The 21,538-nt window shown below is 37.6% G+C and overlaps 1 protein-coding gene across 1 annotated transcript; it reads left to right on the top strand.

Moving 5' to 3' along the window:
• The first annotated feature begins 11,948 nt into the window (after positions 1 to 11,948).
• On the top strand, positions 11,949 to 20,103 carry LOC146168012 (ATP synthase F(1) complex subunit alpha, mitochondrial-like). The gene is made up of 12 exons (XM_083381980.1): positions 11,949 to 12,100; positions 14,562 to 14,643; positions 14,714 to 14,883; positions 14,985 to 15,158; positions 17,448 to 17,614; positions 17,812 to 17,960; positions 18,037 to 18,188; positions 18,471 to 18,695; positions 18,775 to 18,882; positions 19,313 to 19,457; positions 19,519 to 19,669; positions 19,766 to 20,103. Exons 1-12 carry the CDS (start codon positions 12,041 to 12,043, stop codon positions 19,851 to 19,853), a joined length of 1,671 nt encoding a protein of 556 aa, XP_083238106.1. The 5' UTR covers positions 11,949 to 12,040; the 3' UTR covers positions 19,854 to 20,103.
• Positions 20,104 to 21,538: the final 1,435 nt, after the last annotated feature.

A 21,538-nucleotide genomic window follows, 5' to 3' on the forward strand; every position in this document is an offset into this window, starting at 1 on the left:
ATACATTGGAGATCTCGACTGAGATAACAACACGCAAATAAATCCTTCTGAATAAAATTTTATGCATACTGTCAGGTTGCATAGAAAGTATGAATTAATTTGGTTTGCTAGTGCAGTTTCTCGTTTGTAAGTATTTTTAAGCTACGCCGATCAGTTATGATTTGTTTAAACGTTTGTTGACAAGTTTATGCCAGCGTTATTGCTTGTTAATTTGATGTTTGATTAGATGTAATGCAGAGAAAAATCGTTTGACGCTTTAATTTAGTAGTTACGCAAGACTGTTATAGTTATTGTTGCAAAATTATGGCCCTTTTTGGTAAAGTCTTCAAGGTGAAAATATTACGATCGAGGTTAAATACCTCTCGTGATATCTAATCTCAAAACCAATAAACGGATAGATTCTATCTCAACCAGCACTTAAAGAAGTCGTTACTTCTAAAGTGTCAAAGCCATTGCGGCTATTGTCTCTGGTCACGTGTTATGGTGATTGATGTTTTATATCTCACCCAAAATAACCTGACCACTTTGTCTAAAATCCCTGCGTCACTTAACCGTTATGATTCATTACAGAAGGAAAACAGAGCAGAAGGCCAAACCTTGTTGCCAATTCCCAACATAACGCGAGATTTATCTCATCTGTGACTGCAAGCGAGCATGCTCTGGGTATTATAAACCCATGATTTTTAAGGCCTTTGATGCCTCATTTACCTTTCAGACGGTGTGAGATAACCGTCATGTAGTCCACATGAAGATACTAGCATGCAGAGAGTAACTTTCTAGAATAACCTTTTGCGCCAAGGTTATTATGTCTGCTATTTAGGGAACCCATTTAATGTGGACTAGGCGATGTAATTTGTTTTCGCGTTTCTGAGATTAGCACCTTACCCCCTTTTAATTCGTATTCTAGAGCAAAAAGACTCTAAGCAACTAACTTTAGTTTTGCGATTTGAAATTCGAACTGCGTTTTAAGACGATCATTTTCTGCATTATATGCTATTCAAAAGTGTTTTTTATTGTTTATTTATTGTGCCGTTGAAGTACTATTTCAGACGTTACATCGTGTGGTACAATCAGCTACTCCTGGAGTTGTTCGTTGGCCGCCAAGACAAGGAATTCATGAAACCTCTTCGCTCTAGTGAACACCACGATCCCCAACACGTGCTGCTTCCATATTGCACGAATGTCCTTGCTGGTCGACTCGTGATCGGATCCTGGAAAGATTTTAAAGAAGAAGCGCGGCCCAACGAACTGCTCGGAACTTTTTTCGTGTTCCAGGGAGGAGGGAAATGGTGTAGAGGTCCCACCGTCTGTATTTGTTGTTTACTGTGTTTGTTGTGCGTGCGCTAAATGCCTGTTTAAGTCGTTCTGGTATATTTCCTTTTCCTGCATCCTGCTCGTTAACTGGCCAGTTTTAATCATCGACGCATTCGCTTTTACTGCAACGTTAGTCGTGTCCTTTCTACTGCAAAACAGTCAACAATGCACTCCTTACTGGCAACACGTGTTTTTACTGCGCTGTAAGCTCTTTTATTGAAAGCGAGCTATTCTAAATTATGTGAATGTACAATAAATCTATAAGCGACCTGACAGAATGCTCCTTAAATTACAATGGCAGTTTGTTTTAGTTTCGATTTAGTGGAGTCAGATAGCACGTTGGTCATGTCTCACCTGTTGAAATATACAACGTCATAAAAAAAATACTCAGAACAGCCAACTAACGATTGAACACGTGCGTCGTCAACACTCGCCAGCTGCAAACCGCTGAGTGTGTAATCGTTAACTTCAGGCGAAAAATAAACCAAGACGTTGAAGTATGTCTGATTGATTTTGGAAGAATTATAATTTGACTATCAGCAGCGTAGTTTCCTAAGTTCAACATACAGGACTAGCGCTAAATTACAAGCACGTCTTTCGCCACCTGCAATACTAATCGAAGATCGTTTTTCATGTTTGTTATTATGCCACGATTAGGGCAACATCTGCGCCGAGCTGTGTGCCAAGTCAGCTAAATTACAAGCTGCGATTGAGGAAAATAAGTTGTGTCAATTGCACACTTAACACGTGGTCTTAGAATATGCTTGAAGAGCATAATTTTGCGTTAACTATCTATGTATAAAACTGGAGACTTTGAAACGCGCACGACAGTCATCATTATACCTCCTTTTAAGAATCTGAAATGGCGATGTTACACCTACAGAGAGCGAACAGCGAGGAACATTACTGTAACTGCGCCAAGCGAGCGCGAAATTTTTTAGGTGTTTCGGTATTTCTCTTAAATTGTCTGCAATTTTTTTATTAGGTTTTATAGTTGCATATATTTAAAGGGACTCCAGCCAATGTTATTTTGTCTATTTAAGTCTTATTCCGATTAATTTTGGACTTATTTCGACATGTTTAGGTCCTATTTAGACTATTTTAGATCTTATTCTGTCCTGATATTTTTTTAATTTTGTAAACGATTTATGTGCATTTTTAATCGATTTTGATTTGAAAATTGGTGACAAATTTTGACCTAACTTGTAAATTTTGACAAATAATTATCTGATTTAGGTATTGTTGCTTTGTAGGTCTTATTGCGTTTTCTACTTGAAAGGTTTGTAGAATTAATGAGCTAAGCTTAATAGGAAAGTAAAAAATACATGTTTTATATAGTAGGACCTACGTTATTTTTTCCTTTTGCTCGCGGCGCACATGGCAGCCTTCCATGGCGCAGCAGTGCGCCGCGGCGCACCGGTTGAGAAACGCTGCATTAGGTGAAAACGCGTGACCCAACTACTTAAAAAGCACGCCGCTTCGAACAGCTTGTTACAAAAATAGGGTAAGAAACCTCCCAACCCCCTGGATACGCCACTGGAGGCAATGGATAATGTATAAAAAATGTATCCTCCATTAGTAATACGTATTACACTTACAAATAATATAATAATCGCATTTTTAAATTCCAGATGGGGCAAAAACTCTAACCTGCACCTAAGTGCCCCCCCCCCCCCCTCGCTGGGGAGCCCATGGGTGCAGGTTAGATTTTTTTCGGGGTGCACTTTTAAAAGGTTGAAAAAAACTTGCGGGTGCGCTTGCTACACTTTCCACAGTGGCATCAAGTGTAGCATGTTGAAAAGGTGCGTTAATGTAATAATTATTTAATTGCTGGGGAAAAAACAAACTTTCGGTAGGCATAAGATAGTTTCTCGTCCATTGTATATAGGATTGTTACGTCACAATAAAAATGAGATATTGGGGCCTAAAGCGTTTATGTATTATTAATTCAACGCACACTATTTGGGTTAGGGTGCTGGTTTGCGTTTGGGTTTAGGTATAGGTCAAGTATTATTAAACTTAATCTTTTTAAGCACATTGTTAAGTCAAATTATTGCATTGTCCGGACCTCAAAATCTAAAAGTCGGACTTTTTGATTCTTTGGGTGCACTAATTGTCGTAGACCTTTTTGCTTAGAAATGCACTAATTTGTAACGAATCGGGTGTATTCGTTCAGATGACTCATTAGCAAGGGTGTATTCAACAATTGACAATGCCAAGTCAAACCTTTTTCTATTTTTGTCGCTAAAAACGTCAAGTTAGGCTAAATGTTTCTCGCTGTTTGCTGTCTTCGCCAATAACCGGTGTTGATGTAACAACGAAATTATTGTGAAGCAGATTCTTTTAAAAGGTAGGCTAACTGTGACTGTTCAAAGTCACCTTTTTATGTAATGATTGTTACCGCAAATTATTCTCTTTAGGAATCTAAGTCTTAGATTCTAAGACCACGTGTTTCTAATTGAAGCAACTAATTTTCTCTAAACCGCATCTAAACCACGTGTATTATGGCTTAATTGACACTCTACTCAGCGCAGATGTTGCGTTAATCGTGGCATAATAACACCGATCTTCGTTTAGTATTGCACACCCGATCCGTTAGAAATTAGTTTTGAGCAAAAAGGTGTACGACAATTAGGGCATCCAATCACCCGATCCGTTAGAAAGTCTACGACAATTAGGGCATTCTAAGGCAGAAAAGTCTGACTTTTAGACCTCGAGGTCGTGGCAATGCACTAATTTGGAACTTCAAGGTAAACTCCCGGCGTAAATAAATTAAAAATATTCGTTGAAAATGAGCAAAAGATAACAAAAAATGTGAGATAAGATTACTAACACTTGACCCATACTTAAACCCTAACGCTAACCCGAATCCTAACCCAAATAATTTGCTTTAATTGAATAATTATTGGAACGCTAAAAAATTAGCCCAAACTCGTGCAGAGGGCTTGATTTAATACCGACTAAGAGCTTTGTATCGGCTAATGTGACAGAATTATTGTCTACGTCAGGGGTCGGCAACCCCTGGCACGCGTGCCACATGTGGCACGCGAGATGATTTTTGCGGGCACGCCAAATGATTTAACGCGCAATTAAAGTGCAACCATTGCATCACTACCACGTCGTTAACTTTATTATTACATCACTAACCCTAGCGCTAACTAAAAAGTGCAACCATTGCATCACTACCACGTCGTTAACTTTATTATTACATCACTAACCCTAGCGCTAACTAAATGGTTGCACACATTTCCAATGCCCTAAAATTGGCGTCATGTTTACATTATACATTAAAAGTGAGCACGTGAGTTTTTGAGTGACTAAAAGCGAAACTGATAGTTAACACTTCCAGGTATCGGCTGAAAAGCGTCGAAGTATATTCCAAAATAAGTATTGTGCTCGTGACAGTTCGTTTTATTTTCAGTAGGATTAGGTTGTACGGACCGGTAAAATTTCAAAACAAATTTTGCGGACCGGTTGGCCTTCGAAATCAAAATCAACCCAAAATGTAATTCCGACAAAACTATGCAAGTAAAAACAAACAATGGAAACTTCGATTTAATGAGATATTTGCTGCTGTCTTCTTGATATCATACCGATACGTGTTATACGTAGTTCTACTGAAATTTTTGACATATACAGCTATAGTCCTTAAGCACAAGACTTTAATGAGCTGTAACCTACTTTTAAGCAGTTAGGCACAACGCTTGCAGCATTGTGACGTACGATGAAGTCCAAAGTATACCATTAACTCTATGTTATGTCACAATACTACAAATTACGGAACCGGCGAAGTTCTAAATTTGATGGACAAGCCTTTACATCTTGGATTTTGCAATTGAGATATAAAATTGTAATATATTCGGCGGACCGGCAGAAAAGTTGACGCGGACAGGCACCGGTCCGCGGAGCGGTTGAGAACCACTGCTCTACACTGTAGAGTCTAAGCCGGAATCGGGACTCGATTAAATTGCACATTTGGCAGGAGTCGAACTCGGGTTGTTTTTAACCGACCCTGAAGTCCTGGTTGCCAGTGCAAAACCAAATATGAAAAAAAATTTGACACGCGAGTTGTTGATATTTTGAAATTATTTATAAACTGGCACACTGCATAAGAAAGGTTGCCGAACCCTGGTCTACGTATACTCACACCAAAGTGTGAAGTGCTTCATGGTTTGTTCGGCATTTTCTCTGTGCGGCCAGCAATTGGACTTGTGTACTTAATACCGCTATCCGCTTGAAAACTAACTTCTTCTTTGTTTTTGACTTGTGCTATTGACAGCATTGATTGCTGGCCGCTCTATAGTTTGAAACTGGTTTTGTTTATCAACTAATACAATTGTAATCACCAGTACGTCTTGTGGTTGGCTAACGAGTTAAATACGCAACCTGAGGGAGTCAGAACGAAAGGGTCAATTAGAACAGTGCTTCGCAACCTTTTTTCACTTGCGGCACACCAACCGGGCTAGTAATATTCGGCGGCACAACAACGAAATATCTGACGTTCGACAATAAACAACAATAGCAAATATCCTGGGCTGTCCAGAAAATAGGGAGCGAATTCTGAATAAACGCGGCGAAGGCGCCAAAAATTTGACGTTTTACTTTATTTTATCTTATGATTTTGCGGTTTCACAGGCTTCCTAAAATATTTTAAGACGGCCAAAGGGACTACAGCCATAAGACCGAAATTAGAACAACATCAACGCCGGGATAAAACACAGTTCGGACTAAGACCAAAACAGGACGAATACCACTTAGCCTTAATAACATCTAAATCAGAAGTCCTAACCCCTCGGCTCAACCTAAGTTCATCAATAACTCCCCTAATAATTCCAACATTAATATATTTTCTAACTCTACATTAGGGGTCGGCAACCTACGGCCCGCAGGGGCAAACAACTCTATGTCTAAACACCGGGGCTCATACGGCGCCTTAACCGCCTTTCAAACTAGAGCTCCAAAACGTCAACACCTTTCAGGCGAACGTTTAGTTCTTGTTTATTAGATCTTAGTATGTCAGTTATATTTATGCGTATTTGGCTTTATTAGTTTGGTTGTCCTAAAACTATGGCATTGTAGATTATTCTGCGTTAGATATGATATTTCATTGGTTTTAAGCATATGGATAATTAAATCAATCTCCTTTTCCACTTTGGTGTAAAATTTGAAAGTAATTGATGTTCATTTGTACTGCTGCTAGTTGAATAAGTCAAACACGTTTAGAAAATCGACTTACGGCGATTGAACCTATAATACAGATTTTACAAAACTTTTATAATTGAGAAAAGTTCTTATAACAAAAGTTACACCTGGAATATTGCATAAGGTCAAAATTCCTGCCTTGATGTACCGTTTTCGTGTTAATTCTACTGTAAAAAGTACTCTTATAAACGCAAGTAAACTCCTCCGGGAACGTCGCGGCACACCTGGCATGGTCTCGGCACACTGGTTGCGGAGCACTGAATCTTCGGCTGAATAATCTTTCGGCTGAATCACTCTTCGGCTGAATAAACTATTATAAGCTCAACAAACTAAAATCCGTGCCCCACACTCGGATGGACATAAGATAGCTTCTCATCCATTGTACGTGTGTATAGGATTGTTACATCACAAATTAAGGAAGACTTGAAGCGTTATAACAATTAAATTAACGCACAATATTTGGGTTATGGTGCTGGTTGGTGTTTGGGTTCGGGTGGGTCAAGTATTATTAAAATCAAGCTTCTTATGCACATTTGTTAAGTGAAATTACTGCATTGTCCAAGAGAGTGATTCCCAAACTGTATGCCACGGCACACTAGTGTGCCTCGAGAGATTGTCAAGTGTGCCGCGAAACTGTTTGAAATTTGGAAAAGAGAGTATTTGTATTACCAATAGGCATACACGCAAGCATTTTAGACTTTAATACGCACTGTTCATTACAAATTAAAAAGTTTGAGACATTTACATATAGTTTGTCGTGTGTTAACGGCGATTGTAAAATTTCTCTATTGTTGTTCTGTTAAAAGTGTGCCGCGAAATAGTTAAGATATTTTTAGTGTGTCGCGAGCCAAAAAAGTTTGGGGACCACTGGTCCAAGACCTCAAAGTCTAAATGTCGGACTTTTTCATTTTTTGAATGCACTAATTGTCGTAGACCTTTTTGCTTAGAACTGCACTAATTTCTGGCGAATGGAGTGTATTGCAGGTGGCCAAAGGCGTGTTTGTAGTTTAGCGTAGTCCCGCACAACCTTACATGGAACTTAGGAAACTGCACTGCTGATAGTCAAAACATGATTCTATCTTTCAACTACACATATTTCACCTTCACACTAAGCGTTTTCCACGCACGACGCGCGTGTTCGATTTGCGTTTTAAAGTTCGCTTTTGTTGAACGTAAATTGGTTGTTTCTGATTATTTTTTATGACGTCATTACAATCACTATTTTTATGACGTCATACCCGTTACAAATGACGTCACTATTTATTACGTAGGACTGAAAATAGGGGAATTCCCTAAGTTTAACATTTGGGACCCTCCATTTTTGATTTTCTGGATACGACCCTGCCTATCCCAATTTGTTAGTTATACGGTTGACAAATGTTTTTATCTTGTAATATTTGGAGAATATTAATATTGAATATAGGTGTTGAATAGTACTCCGAAAGCCATTACAGACTCACGGAATCTGTCGATCAATGATACAAGCAGAACAGGCTAGAAAAACAACTTGCCTGTAGCGAGGTTCGAACTCCTCCGAGGTCAAGCCGGGGCCGTCGCTTTACCAACTGAGCTATGCAGGCTCAGAGACGAACGAGTCGAGAAACAACTATACGCCAATGCTTGCTCAATCTGTTTAGTACAAGCAACTTCATATTGAAGGGGATCCACAGTACCATATTCAATGAAACATAAAACATATAACAACTGAGATCTAGCCCTCCTGAAGCTGCTTTTTGACCAGCGATTACAGCTATCATTGGTACACCGAAAGCCATTAGACTCAGCGAATCTGTGGATCAATTATAAATCTTGCATAAATATGTTTATTTTGCTATTCAAATTGTTTAAAGGTAGGACGAGGTTTTGTAGGTTGACTCGTGGTGATCAGCCTAGGTCACGGGTTCTAAAACTTGGGTCCATGGACCCCTTGGGGTTCGTGAACTCGTTTTAGGTGGTCCATTTAAGCCTTTGAAAGATTAGTGTATATAAGATGTAATCAAATTTTCAAAAAAAAATTTAATAAAAGTAAAACATTCTTGCTCTAAATGTATTCAGACTCCATTTCACTTTCACATTTTTCGGTCCGAAAACAGCAGATTTCCTAAGATCATTTGTAGATTGTAGCCTATTGTGATGCGAATTTACAACAGGGGTTGTGATTTCACCTCTTTCTTCCCTAACGTGCTCCATGGATAGCAAAAAATTATTTAGGCGTCCGCAGTAAAACATGTTTAGAACCTCGGTCCTAGGTGCACGGCTGGAAAAAATCGGAGCAACCTAGAGTACTAAACGTCAAAAGTGCACTTCTTAAAACTTATGGGAAAATCAGGGTCTATGTTGAATTTAGGGGGGTCAAGTTTGCTATTCTGAAAACACGGTACACTTTATGTGAATACCTGAATTAGTCAATTGCACACCTAAATTAAAAAAAATAGGTTGAGTTGATGTAAGATTCCATACCTCAAGTTTGCACAAAACCTTAATTGCACAACTGTGCTCGCTCCAGGTTAGAAAGTAATGTCCGCTGCGCCGCGGCCATAGCCGTACATTTCAGGAAAAATCTCTGTAAATTGCGCTGATGCGCGAACAGTCGCTCAAAGCAAAGAGTTTTAATTCCACGAAATAAAACTTTGAAAAAAACTCTTTGCTCAAAAGCTTGGTCGAGCCAAAAAAGATTATAATATCTTTTTACTCTTCATATTCCTGCCGTTTTTACGATTTATTAGAAACTTTCGTTTCTTTTTGGTCATTAAAAAGTAAATTTATTGCGGACTTTGTAGAACAGATTGATACCTTGTGTCACATTTACAATAATCAAAAGCGTATTTTTGTGTCAAAGAGATGCGGTATTTAGTTTGCTTGTCAGCTAGTAATTCTACTTTGTATCCCGTAGCATAGCTATGTTACAGAAATGGCAGCAGCACAACACTAAAGAAGGATCATCGGACGATGTTTTTTTTAAACTTGGCTTCACTGAATTTAATTGCAAACCAAAATGTGTAATCTGTTTAAAAGTTCTAGCAGAAGAATCCATGAAGAAAAATGAACTTAAAAGTAATTTAGTGAAATAAAAATCCAGGCTGCGTTAATAAACAATCTGATTTTTTTTAAAGTAAAATAGAATCTCTTGCATCACAAGAAGGCGTCATGAAAGCATTACTGCAGTTGCATACTAAAGGTGAAGATATATTTATAAGTCTTAAGTTCTTTAACGAAAATTGGATATCTTGGGGAAAATGTGCTGCAATTTGTACCGATGGTGTGGCAGCATGTTAGCCTACCTACTATTTTCTTGTTTGTATGATGAGATGGGTGCTGGTCACACAGTATTGCTATTACATACAGAAATGCGTTGGTTATCACGTGGTCGAGTTCTCTAGCGAGTTTATAAACACCGAAAAAAATAATTTTGTTCGTAAACAAAGAGAATAATTTGGCCTTGGCTATACAGTTTCACAGTTCATTCGTGGCTTACTTGGCCGACACATTTGATCCGCTGAGTTGTTTACATCATTATATGCAATAATTGACGACATTGCCAAAATTACCGCTTTTTTCGAAAAACTTATTCTGTGGTAAAGCTATATAAAGCGAAATAAGCAATATGGTCGATAGATATGTGTCTGTCCAAAACACCACACTTGGACACCTTCAGCAACTTATAAAAAAGTTTGAGAATTAGTATGGCGACAGCCTGACACCTTCCAAAGAACAATACTTGATATAAACAAATATATCCAAAGAACAAGACAGTATGTTTAGGTTACTATAGAACGTTGCCCGCGTGACTTAGGCCTAATAACTTTAAAAAGTGCAATTTCTGTTAAATGTCGTTATTTTGAGCATGGTTGGAATCTCTTTTATGTGCTTCCTGTATTACGTATATCTTTAAATGACGTTTTGCTAATTTAAAACATACTGGGATTCAGCTGCATGTTCGGCACACAAACAACACCTTTTTAAGATTAATTATTTTATGACGTAAAATTTTGACATCTTTCTAAAAATTCTTGTGCCCACCCAAACAATATCCGGTATCCACTCCTGTTGTCATCGACTTCGTTAGTTTTTAAAAGAGTATTTTGGAAGGCGACAAATAAATATGTTTGTCGATCACTGATATGGCTTCATGCTGGAGTGAACCGTTTTTATGGACAGGTTCCGGTTCGAGTCAGATTGAAAAAATAGGGAGGGGGGGGCATTGATTTCTCAAAATTTTCAAAGGGGGCCACGTTGTCAAAAAGATTGGGAACCCCTCATGTAGGCTATATAATAATCAGTAAAAATCGTTAAAACCAGCAGTCTCGCAGTACTGTTCCATCGTGGAGTTTTAATTGCGCACTTTTACGAAGGTGAATTTATTGAACGTATCGTAAAAAGTAAACCTGTATAATGAGTGTAAGTACTGCTTTACCGGTTGTTTATTTGCAATAATATAGTTGCCAAAATTTTCATTTTCCGAAGGTTCAAACCAGGAAGTCGAACCGAAACCGAACCGGAACTTTATGAACCGGTTTTGGGTCAATTTTATCCGAACCTTAACCGAAACTGAACCATTTTTTGTGAGATTTTAAGGAGCTGAAACCAGAACTGAACCGAATAATTGGAAAGAACATGAACCTTAACCGAACCTTTACCCGTAAACAAAAGCGGTTCACTCCAGCATGACGTCACAACCTCTTATTACAGATTTAATTTACGACATGTTCGAAATTATTTAATTTACAACAATTTTATGACAAAAATTATAAATATTGATTAAAACAACTTGATATTTTTATTTTTTCGATATTTCAGTAATGAGTTGCGGATTTTTAATAGGTCACGTAACTTAAATTAAATGACTTACAATTCAAAGATTATTGTCTACATTTATTGACCCACATTTTCAGATTTAACGCAACTTATATTGTATCCGAACCGGAACTTTTTGAACCGGTTTTGAAATAACGATGGTCGAACCGGAGCTGAAACGAAACTTTTAAATTGCTCGAAACCGAAACCGGAACTGAACCGGATTTCGAAAAAAATCCTTGAACCTGAACCGGAAAAGTCAAACGGTTCGACTCCCTGGTTCAAACGTATAGGCTACTGTGTCTTTGGGTTATAACTATTTTGGGCTAAACAACAGAATTTTTGCATAGATCTAGTTAAAATAGACAACAAAATCTAGTATTGGTTGTGTCTTTCGGACATCCCTAGTTGTGTTTAGGTTAACTTGACTTAAAAACTTTGGTTAAATTATTGTTCAAATCCATAAAATCTTCAAAATTACTGTATGGGATTGGTTCAGCACCTTGGTTTATTTTTTATAATTTTTAATATCGCTAAAATATCTAATTTATTAACCGGCATTTGAAACGAATGAGTAGGTTTTATAACTTGGGAACAACAAAGCTGATTTCAGGGGCGGTCATACGCAATCAACCGATAAGTGTGTAAAATTCGTGCTTAGAAGTCTTGCTATAGCATTTGGAAAACGTTGGCAAGGAAGTTTTAAGTTTAGTTCATCAGAGTTTAAAGTATGATTTCGTCAAAGCTTCTTGCCTCTCTGCGAAGGACTTTGCCCGCAGCAGCAAAAAATGTAAGAGTCGTCATTTTCTTGATTAAATAGAGTTTGTATAAGATTATACTTGAAACCAACCAAAACGCTAACTCTCACCCTTGCCCAAATATTGTTATTTGTTAGCTATAAACCCCCGAGCGGAAATGTGGTTGAATTCTAGACCAGCGCCGCTTCTAGAATATTAGATTTCAAATTTGAAATGAATCCAGGATATTGAATCCTAGTATATATATTTTTTACTTCCATTTTTTATTGGTGGTTGGGGGATTCGTCATAATATAGCCTTCACTGACCGCAGTTAATCGCAAATCTCAAGGAGTTTAGACACCCCCCGAAATCTAGTGTGCAATGATCACAAAACTAAAACCCGTGATTGCTGGGAAGTTAACATCAAAAACATTGCACCTCCCTGGCATTAAACACTTGGACGGTGCTTATCGCCGCCACCGCCTAACCCAGATTGGAAACTTTGGATATTGCGCGGGGGAGATGTTTTGCAGCTGAAAAAATGCGCGGCTGAAAATAAAATTTCGACTTGAACTTGCGCGGCTGAAAATAAACCATCAGGCTACCGAAAGTTGTAAATTGCGAAATTATATTAAACTTACAGCGTTCATAGAATACTTTTGCGCAATTTTTGGTTGGTGTGCGGGCGCAGCTAAATATTTAAAAAGTTTGATAGTGTAGCATTTAATATGCAATATTACTCGATATTGCCTAATTTAAAGTCACTATACACGTGACCGTTGTCCACTGATGCGTGACCATAACGCCGAACTGTGCGTTTTCAGTGTTTCGCAGGGGATTCTTTACGATGCATTATATTATATCCGTCTTACAGACTAGCGTTAAAAAATGTTATGCAACTTCAGTATGCGGCCCGCCAATTTTTTTTGTGCTTGTTAAGTTTCATACAGAAGTTTGCGCAGCTGAAATTTTGCTCATTTGCTAGAGTCAGATTTGCGCGGCTGAACACATTTTCTATAAAATGCGCGGCTGTGACCGCGGCTGAAAGTGCTGCTGGGCGGGGGATAAATCCCCCGCGCAGGCCAAACTTTTCAACCTGGCGCCTAACCACTGCTTATTTATCATTTAGCAGTTCGCTGGTGACTGACTCAACTAATTTTAAACAGGCCTGATAACGAACAGATATTTTACTGATGGAACGAACAGATTTCTGAATGACCTAGAGAAAACAGGCGTGTTAGCTCCAGCCAAGTGCCTTTTTAAACAAAATTATTTTATTCCTTGATTTTTTTTATATGAATTTCTGTATAATGTCATCCACGGAATAGTTAATGTCCAGGTTAACATTCATTAGCTTTTAACCGGTCAAGCGCGTTTGTCGTAGGTCGCTCTATTAAACATGAAGAAAATAATTGCAATAGTTCGCGATTGATACGTCACAGAGGCTGTCCTGACACGCAATTCCATAGGGTTTCGCACGCAATTGAAATCATGCGAGTTGTATGTGTCAACGGGTGTTGCGTTCTAGTATTGAACAGCTAAACAGCCATTAGCTCCTTAGGTGATTTGGGTTGCTGGTCCGGTGACACCTTTAAAACAGCCACATTACGTGCCTGTGTTATGCATTCAAATATTTGTCAGCCCAAAAAACAAATTTGCAGTATCAGCATAACCAATGCTTGATAATTATGCTCTGCCTAACCTTCTCAATATTGGCCTAAATTAGACCCGGAGAAGCGCATTTTGTGCAAGACCAGCTTGTTTTATGATGAAGGCTACCTTTAAGTTAACAGATTTCAAGGAAATTCTCAACTCTGTACCTGTCATTACACAGGCTACTTGCACAATAACCCTTAATGATCTGGCGAAGGTTATTTCAAAGTTGGGTCAAAACGTTTAAAGGAAGCAATATAAGTGTGTCGGAATCAACAGAACTTCCAAATGGCAGAATTGGAAGTTATACTATGCTTGTATTTACACGCATTTCAATGTCCTTATTGCAACAACATAATGGATTCACATGCAGTAAAATGGTATCATAGAAGTACCCTAGTCTCCAAGTGGGCAAAAATGCGCTGCCGGCCGCATTTATTGTTGATTTTACACGAAATGTGCGGCTATGACCGCGGCTGAGTGCTAAAATGCGCGGGGGATTTAGCAGGCCATACTTTCTAACCTGGCATAGCAGGAGCGGAGCAGGGTACAGCTAGCATTATAAAGGCTTGTCTTGCTCTCAAATAAAATAAAGATGTTTATCACAAAGAAATAGTAGAAGGCACTTTTTCTGCTAATTCCTTTTTGCATTTCATTATATGTTAAACATAAACAACTAACTTACTTTGCTTTATTGCTAAAATGATTTTTGCAATCTACATATTCTACCCAAAAATGAGCCTGAAAGTAGCTAAAATGTTAAAATGTTTTTCTAATATAATGTTTGTAAAACCATAATGTTACTGTAGTCAGAATTTTATGTAAATTCTGGAGGAAAACTTTCATTACTCCATTTCAGGTTAACAATTCTATTAAAGCTGCTAGCTTTGTAGCATCAAGAAACCTCAGCACATCACAGGTGAATCATGCAGAAAAGCAAGGTACTGAAGCTTAGTTGCACGTACATATTCTTCGTTTAAATCAACTCTTAAAACTTTATTTTGTTTTCAGGAGCTGCAGAACTGGCTTCAATTTTGGAACAGAGAATTATGGGATCAGCTGCTTCAGAAGACTTGACTGAAACCGGAAGAGTGCTTACAATTGGAGATGGTATTGCTCGTGTTCATGGTCTACGAAACATTCAAGCAGAAGAGATGGTGGAGTTTAGCAGTGGTTTAAAGGTATTATCAAAAAAATATATAAAAAATATTTAAATGTTTTTTTCTGTTGAGTAACTTTGTTAGACCGATTATACAGCTAATGCTAATATATTTATTAACAGGGGATGGCCTTGAATTTGGAGAAAGACAATGTTGGTATTGTTGTATTTGGTAATGACAGAAACATCAAAGAAGGTGATATTGTCAAGCGAACTGGTGCCATTGTAGATGTTCCTGTTGGTGAGGAAATTTTGGGCAGAGTTGTTGATGGCCTTGGAAATCCTTTGGATGGAAAGGTATGGCTTGTTTACAGACAAAGAATCACTGAAAAATATATTACCCCTAACATAGGCGCCGAACTTTCAAAATCCCAGGGCGTTTTTTAAACCAGTCCTTAAAAAGGGGGGCCCAAAATTTCAACTAGGGTTTTCCGCCTTGACGGCAATGAATAATGACGTCATAAAATAGTGATTGTAATGACGTCATAAAAAAACGCAAAGCGAACATGTGCGTTGGAACCGTTCGGTGTGCAATTGCTAACTTCAGATGAAAAACTAAGACGGTAAAATATGTGTGATTCATTTTGGTAGAATCATGTTTTGACTTTCAGCAGCACAGTTTCCCAAGTTTTATGTACGGGACTATGCTAAATTACAAGCACGTCTTTCTCCACCTGCGAAACTAACCAGCCCTTTTCGCCACCGCTCATTACCAACATAACGTAGTAGGATGTACTTGAACCTTATGCATGCTTTGTCCTGTTAAAAATGGGTCATTCCATTGCTACTGGTACAGTGGTGGCACCATATGTCATAGATTTTTTTTTAATTTTATATGTAGAATCTCCGTGCAATTCTATGAAAAGTGATACCAATTTTACCGAAACAATTAATGGCAATTTTGCCATACATTGATTAAAATTATTGGTCTATGTATTGGCTTCTAGTGTACATTGCTGTACCAGCAGATTTCTATAAGTTTTTTTGACTTCCTGGAAGCACCAGACAATCACATTTCATAATTATACATTATAATAGTGCGTCATAAAGCTTTTTCGCATTCTATTACAAAGCAATCAAATTTTGTCATTTCTACTCAAATATCCTATATCCCACTTCATATTTGGAAGCTAGAAAACCAAGAAAATTACCTTTAATTTAAGCTAAGTTGCAGAAAAATCGAAGTTGCAGAAAAATTTCACTAACTGATCAAAGTTCCGTCATGCATGACTGATCACAAATAGTCATGTGTAAAACTAGCCACTTGGTGGCCTGTAGTGATACAAAAACAAACAACAATATATCTTTTTAGAATCTCCTTACTTTGAAGAACTTATATGCAGTGGAATTTTTTAGTTACCACTTAAAACACCTTCATAATAGGTCAAACAAAATTTGCAGTTAAATTTTATGCATGAGCGATCACGAAAAAGCCTGAAAAGGACCAATTTTCAGTCGCTGATATCTCAAAAAAGTACTTAACCAATTTCGGTAAAATTGGTATCACTTTTCATAGTATTGCAGGGAGATTTCTACAAATAAAATTTAAAAAAATCTATGACATATGGTGCCACCACTGTACCAGTAGCAATGGAATGACCCAAATGACAAATGACGAAGGTTAAGGTAAAACTACTTTAAGCAGTGTTCTTCACTTATTATCTGCCATAGCATACATGCAGAAGGAGCGAGCGAAGCAAGGGCGGATTTTTTGGCTATAACGATATTAAAAATTAAAGAGACTTGTGTGTAAGGAGTCGGCGTTATTCAACGAGAATTTTTATGTGTTTGGCATTTAAAAGCTTATGTTCTAAATATTAAGTTTATTTATCGATTTGAGTGACAAAACGTCTCGGCATATTAAACATTAGGAATTGGGACGCTAGGCGAGACAAAGCACTATGTTATATGGCGTTTAAAAATTAGGAAATAGGTTAACACTTGTCTATTTTAGTCTCAGTAATTCGCTTGGCACATGTTTTATCAAAGAAAAAATTTTTAAACACAAATTTCTCATCAGCTTTAGCTTGATGTTAACGCGACCTGGTATTTTGTATTTTCAGCGCCGCCTCCATTTATTAATAAGTGCGAACGAACACTTTCGCAGATGGTACCCATGTAATTCATGAAAGTCCCGCATACTGTTAGTGAACCACGATTGTGCTAGCAGTGTTCCGGTGTACATTGCGCTAGCTTTAATATAGTGTTCACAGATGTGGCGTTGCACACTAATTGCACACAAAACTTGGTCAAATTACAGGGCGTTTTGACACCCTGCAAGAAATCCAGGGCGTCAAAAAACGCTCTGCACACCCATGTTCGGCGCCTATGCCCCTCAAGTTCCCAACCTTTTAAAATTGCAGCACTTTCATTTAAGTAATTTACTATAATGTCACAAAATTAAAATTCAATTCTATACAATTTAGGCAAGTCTAATCGTACACAAGAGTTAAAAGAGTCTTATAAGATTCCCAATTATCTCTTTGCACCCTTTAGCATAACAGATTTAAACCTCTTTAATTCTGCTAACTAGGATGCGACTCTGTACACGACTGCATGTAATAAATTGTTTTTGTTACATTTTAGGGTCCTTTAAACACTAAAACACGAAGAAGAGTTGATATAAAAGCCCCTGGAATTATTTCGCGTATTAGCGTAAGTGAACCTATGCAGACTGGTCTTAAAGCCATTGACTCTCTTGTACCTATCGGAAGAGGACAGAGAGAACTTATCATTGGAGACAGGCAAACTGGGTAATTTAAAGTCACAAAGTTAACTTTTATAGAATATAAAACCTACTTTAATTTTGAACAGCTTTGATTTCTTAGTATCAAGTGTGTGTTTTACTTTACAATCATTTTGTTGTTAATTTATGTGAAAAAAATAAACCATATATATATAGAAAAAAATAAACCATATATTAACATTTAATGTTCTTGTGTTGTTTCAGTAAAACTGCAGTTGCTATTGACACCATCATTAACCAGAAGCGATTCAATGATGCTGCAGATGAAAAGAAAAAACTGTACTGCATCTATGTAGCTGTTGGCCAGAAACAATCCACGATCACCCAGCTAATTACCCGCCTTGAATCCACTGGTAAGTGAAGAGGAGTTGCTGACCAGTTGTAACACCAAAACATTCGGTCTTGGTAAAATACCTTACGTTTTTGTAGATTCAATGAAGTACTCCATTGTGGTTGTTGCTTCCGCTGCATATGCTGCTCCCTTGCAGTATCTTGCCCCATATTCTGCAACATCCATGGGAGAATACTTTAGAGATAATGGAAAACATGCCCTCATCATATATGATGATTTATCCAAGCAGGTAGACAAATTTAGTAAATCAATATTTACTGCATCAAACATCAGAAAGTTTGAAGAACAAATTAAAATTATTGTTAACAAAATCTATCAAAATGATTTCAAGTTTAGGAGATCCATTGCAATAAACCTAAAAGTTTTACTTGGGTTTATTTATAAAACAGTATACTTACATCTGGGTTCATTGAATTTAAATTTAGTGTACACACAAAAATGTTGTTTATATCCCATATTTATTTAGTGAAGTGACATAAACACTTAAGTCATGATCTCTTTACCCATTTAGGCTGTAGCTTACCGTCAAATGTCCTTGTTGCTTCGCCGTCCTCCTGGTCGTGAAGCTTTTCCTGGTGATGTATTTTACCTTCACTCCCGTCTTCTTGAGAGAGCTGCAAAAATGAGTGATGCTTTTGGTGGTGGTTCGCTAACTGCTCTCCCGGTCATTGAAACACAAGCAGGTGATGTATCCGCCTACATTCCAACCAACGTCATCTCCATCACTGACGGACAGGTTTGTTAAAAATCACTCCATTATTAGACATAGTGCTATGTAAACAAAAAATATATCTTCACAGATTTTATTTGTTTAGATCTTTTTGGAAACAGAACTTTTCCACAAGGGTGTCAGGCCTGCCATCAACGTTGGTTTATCCGTCAGCAGAGTCGGTTCTGCTGCTCAAATTAAGGCCATGAAGCAGGTAACCAGACTTGAAACTGCTTAGGTCTATCTATTTTTGTCCAGTGTTTTTTAGACTGTAGCATGTCCAAGTACTAGGCTACAAAACTGTTAAAGTAGTTTGAACCAGTAGGTTATTAGGTCTTGAAGCTGTTGATCTAATATTAATTATTAGTTGTTTCTAACCACCACAAACGAAAGAGTAATACATCATTAAGATACGAAAAAATCTACTCTTTATCGTGAACTTAACTCTTGTATCCCTACATTCAATGGCCAGCGAAATAATTCCATTTATAAAAGGAAAAAATCCTGCTGGTGCTATGAGTGTTGTTAAGGCGCCACTACAACTTTTTATAGCGGACTGCGTTTTGGTTTACTGTGTCATAAGAATCTTTGTTATTCTTTTACCATTGGAGAATTGTTTGTTGTACTCGTTACTCTTAAATCAGGTGTCTGGTACCATGAAGCTGGATTTAGCCCAATACCGTGAGGTGGCCGCTTTTGCCCAGTTCGGTAGTGATATGGATGCTTCCACCCAACAGCTACTCAACAGAGGTGTTCGCCTTACTGAGCTACTTAAGCAGATTCAATACGGTAAGTTGTACATTACTAAATTATGGTGAAGGTAAAACTGAATTGCTTTCTTTCCGTCCAGCACCTATGGATATTGCGGAGCAGGTTGCCGTCATATTTTGTGGAGTAAGAGGATTCCTAGACAAAATTGACCCAACGAAAATCACCGCGTTTGAAGAAGCTTTTCTCACTCACTTGAGAGCTAACAATGAATCATTGTTGAACACTATCAGGTCTATATAAACACGGTTTTAATAGTAAAACAACACTAATTAGTTTACTTAATATTCCATTCTTTTCACTCACATTATTTATTTTATTATTTATAGAACTGAGGCTGCACTTTCGGAATCAACGGAGGCGGAATTGAGAAAGATTGTTGCGGATTTCGTCAAGACCTTTCAAGCCAGTGCCTAATTGGCTTTTGCCGTCTTAACGTTTATTGTATTGAAAACGCAAATTCGTCTACCAACACCCATGTTCCAGCCATCTTTTTGGTTGCCTACTTGCTGACCAAATCGTATTTAAAATTCACTTTTCTAGTAACTCGTGGCTGAAGAATTTGGTTTTCTTCGTTAATATTAAAAAGTTCTACCAAGTTTGTGCCATGATGTTTTTTGTTTGGTCCTGTTAATTCTAAGATCGTTAATAAACGACATTTACGGTTCCAATTATATAGTAATTTTACTTGAACAAACAATCCCAGGAACACTCGCGATTTGTATACTGTTGTAGGATCATTTGTTTTTGCATTTACCAGAACTTTGGTTACAAACGTCAACAAAAATTAAACCTAAACAACTGAACGGTTTAATCTTGTGACTCGGTTTTCTTAATGATATTTCTGACAAGCGAGGAAATCCCATTCGACGGTCCACGAGTTAAATGCCCGTATGTCACTAGCTTTTCTAAACCAAACTTAGCGTGTCAATACTTTTTATAAAATGACTTTTGGATCAGAAGAACCTTAAAGAAAACCGTAGACCACCTTTAGGATTTCCAGTAATAAAAGTTTGTTTTGTCCAAACCTCGTTGGTGTTCAAACTACATATTTAAACTGTTGATCACAGGCATAATAATCATATCAAAAACCACTGCTGTACAAACTATATCGGGGGTTCTTAAACTTTTTTCGCCACGGACCCCTAAAAAATGCATTTGCTTGCGTGGACCAGGATAGGCCATAAATGTTTAGGGATGACGTCATAAATTGACTCCACCATACAAATTGAATTTAGAAATATTCTGTTTTCAGTACAAAAAAAGTTTAGGTGAAATAAAGTGTTAAATACATTCAGCGGAAAAGCGTTTTATTTTTAATTAGGCTAAACTTTTTTCTTAAACTTCGAAAAAAAAACGAGTTACTTTTCAAATATAGACTAATATTTCAATTAGGCCTTAATGGGCAACCTAAAACTAGTTCACGTACCCCAATGGGTCATTGGACCCCAGTTTAAGAACCCCTGAACTACATGGTTAGGTTACGCCAGAGGATCAGATTTACTTGAGAAAATAAATAATGAGTTCAATACGACCTCTTGAAAAACAAATGTTTCGCACTATACATTCATTTATTTACGATAAAGCAGGACGGTAAACAATTTTCTAAAGAGAAAGAAAGCATACAATTCATACAAAAAACAATTACAAGTTTTGCGTTGTGTTGAGTGAAGGGTGTGCCCTTGGAAATCTGCGCAGGATTTTAATTTGGACTTTATATTTACACCCTAACCAAGTCCGAAATTTTATTTGAAGGCCTAGTGCAGCGTTTCTTAATCTTTTTTACCGCACAACCCACCTGTAAACCTTTAAAAACCTGGCGACTCACCAGGCCAGAAAGCGACCCCTTATTTTGGGGGTAGGCCCTATTCCAATATTTCTCGTGAAATACTTTCAAGTATGTATTAATAGGCCTCATAGTTCTTTATCTTGAAGTGAGCTAAGCAAAAAATAAGAGAAAACAATGTTAAAAAATATGTGTTATAGTCGGGAATACATGTACGGATCTGTAATTTAGCTTTGTTTTACATATATGCTACATATATGTTTTATATTCTATAATTTGTTTGTTACTTGCCCGCGCCGCACGTGGCAATGTTTGC

The sequence above is a fragment of the Ascidiella aspersa genome, chromosome 1 (genome assembly GCF_963924565.1).
Source record: "Ascidiella aspersa chromosome 1, kaAscAspe10.2, whole genome shotgun sequence".
In the NCBI taxonomy this organism is placed as follows: domain Eukaryota; kingdom Metazoa; phylum Chordata; class Ascidiacea; order Phlebobranchia; family Ascidiidae; genus Ascidiella; species Ascidiella aspersa.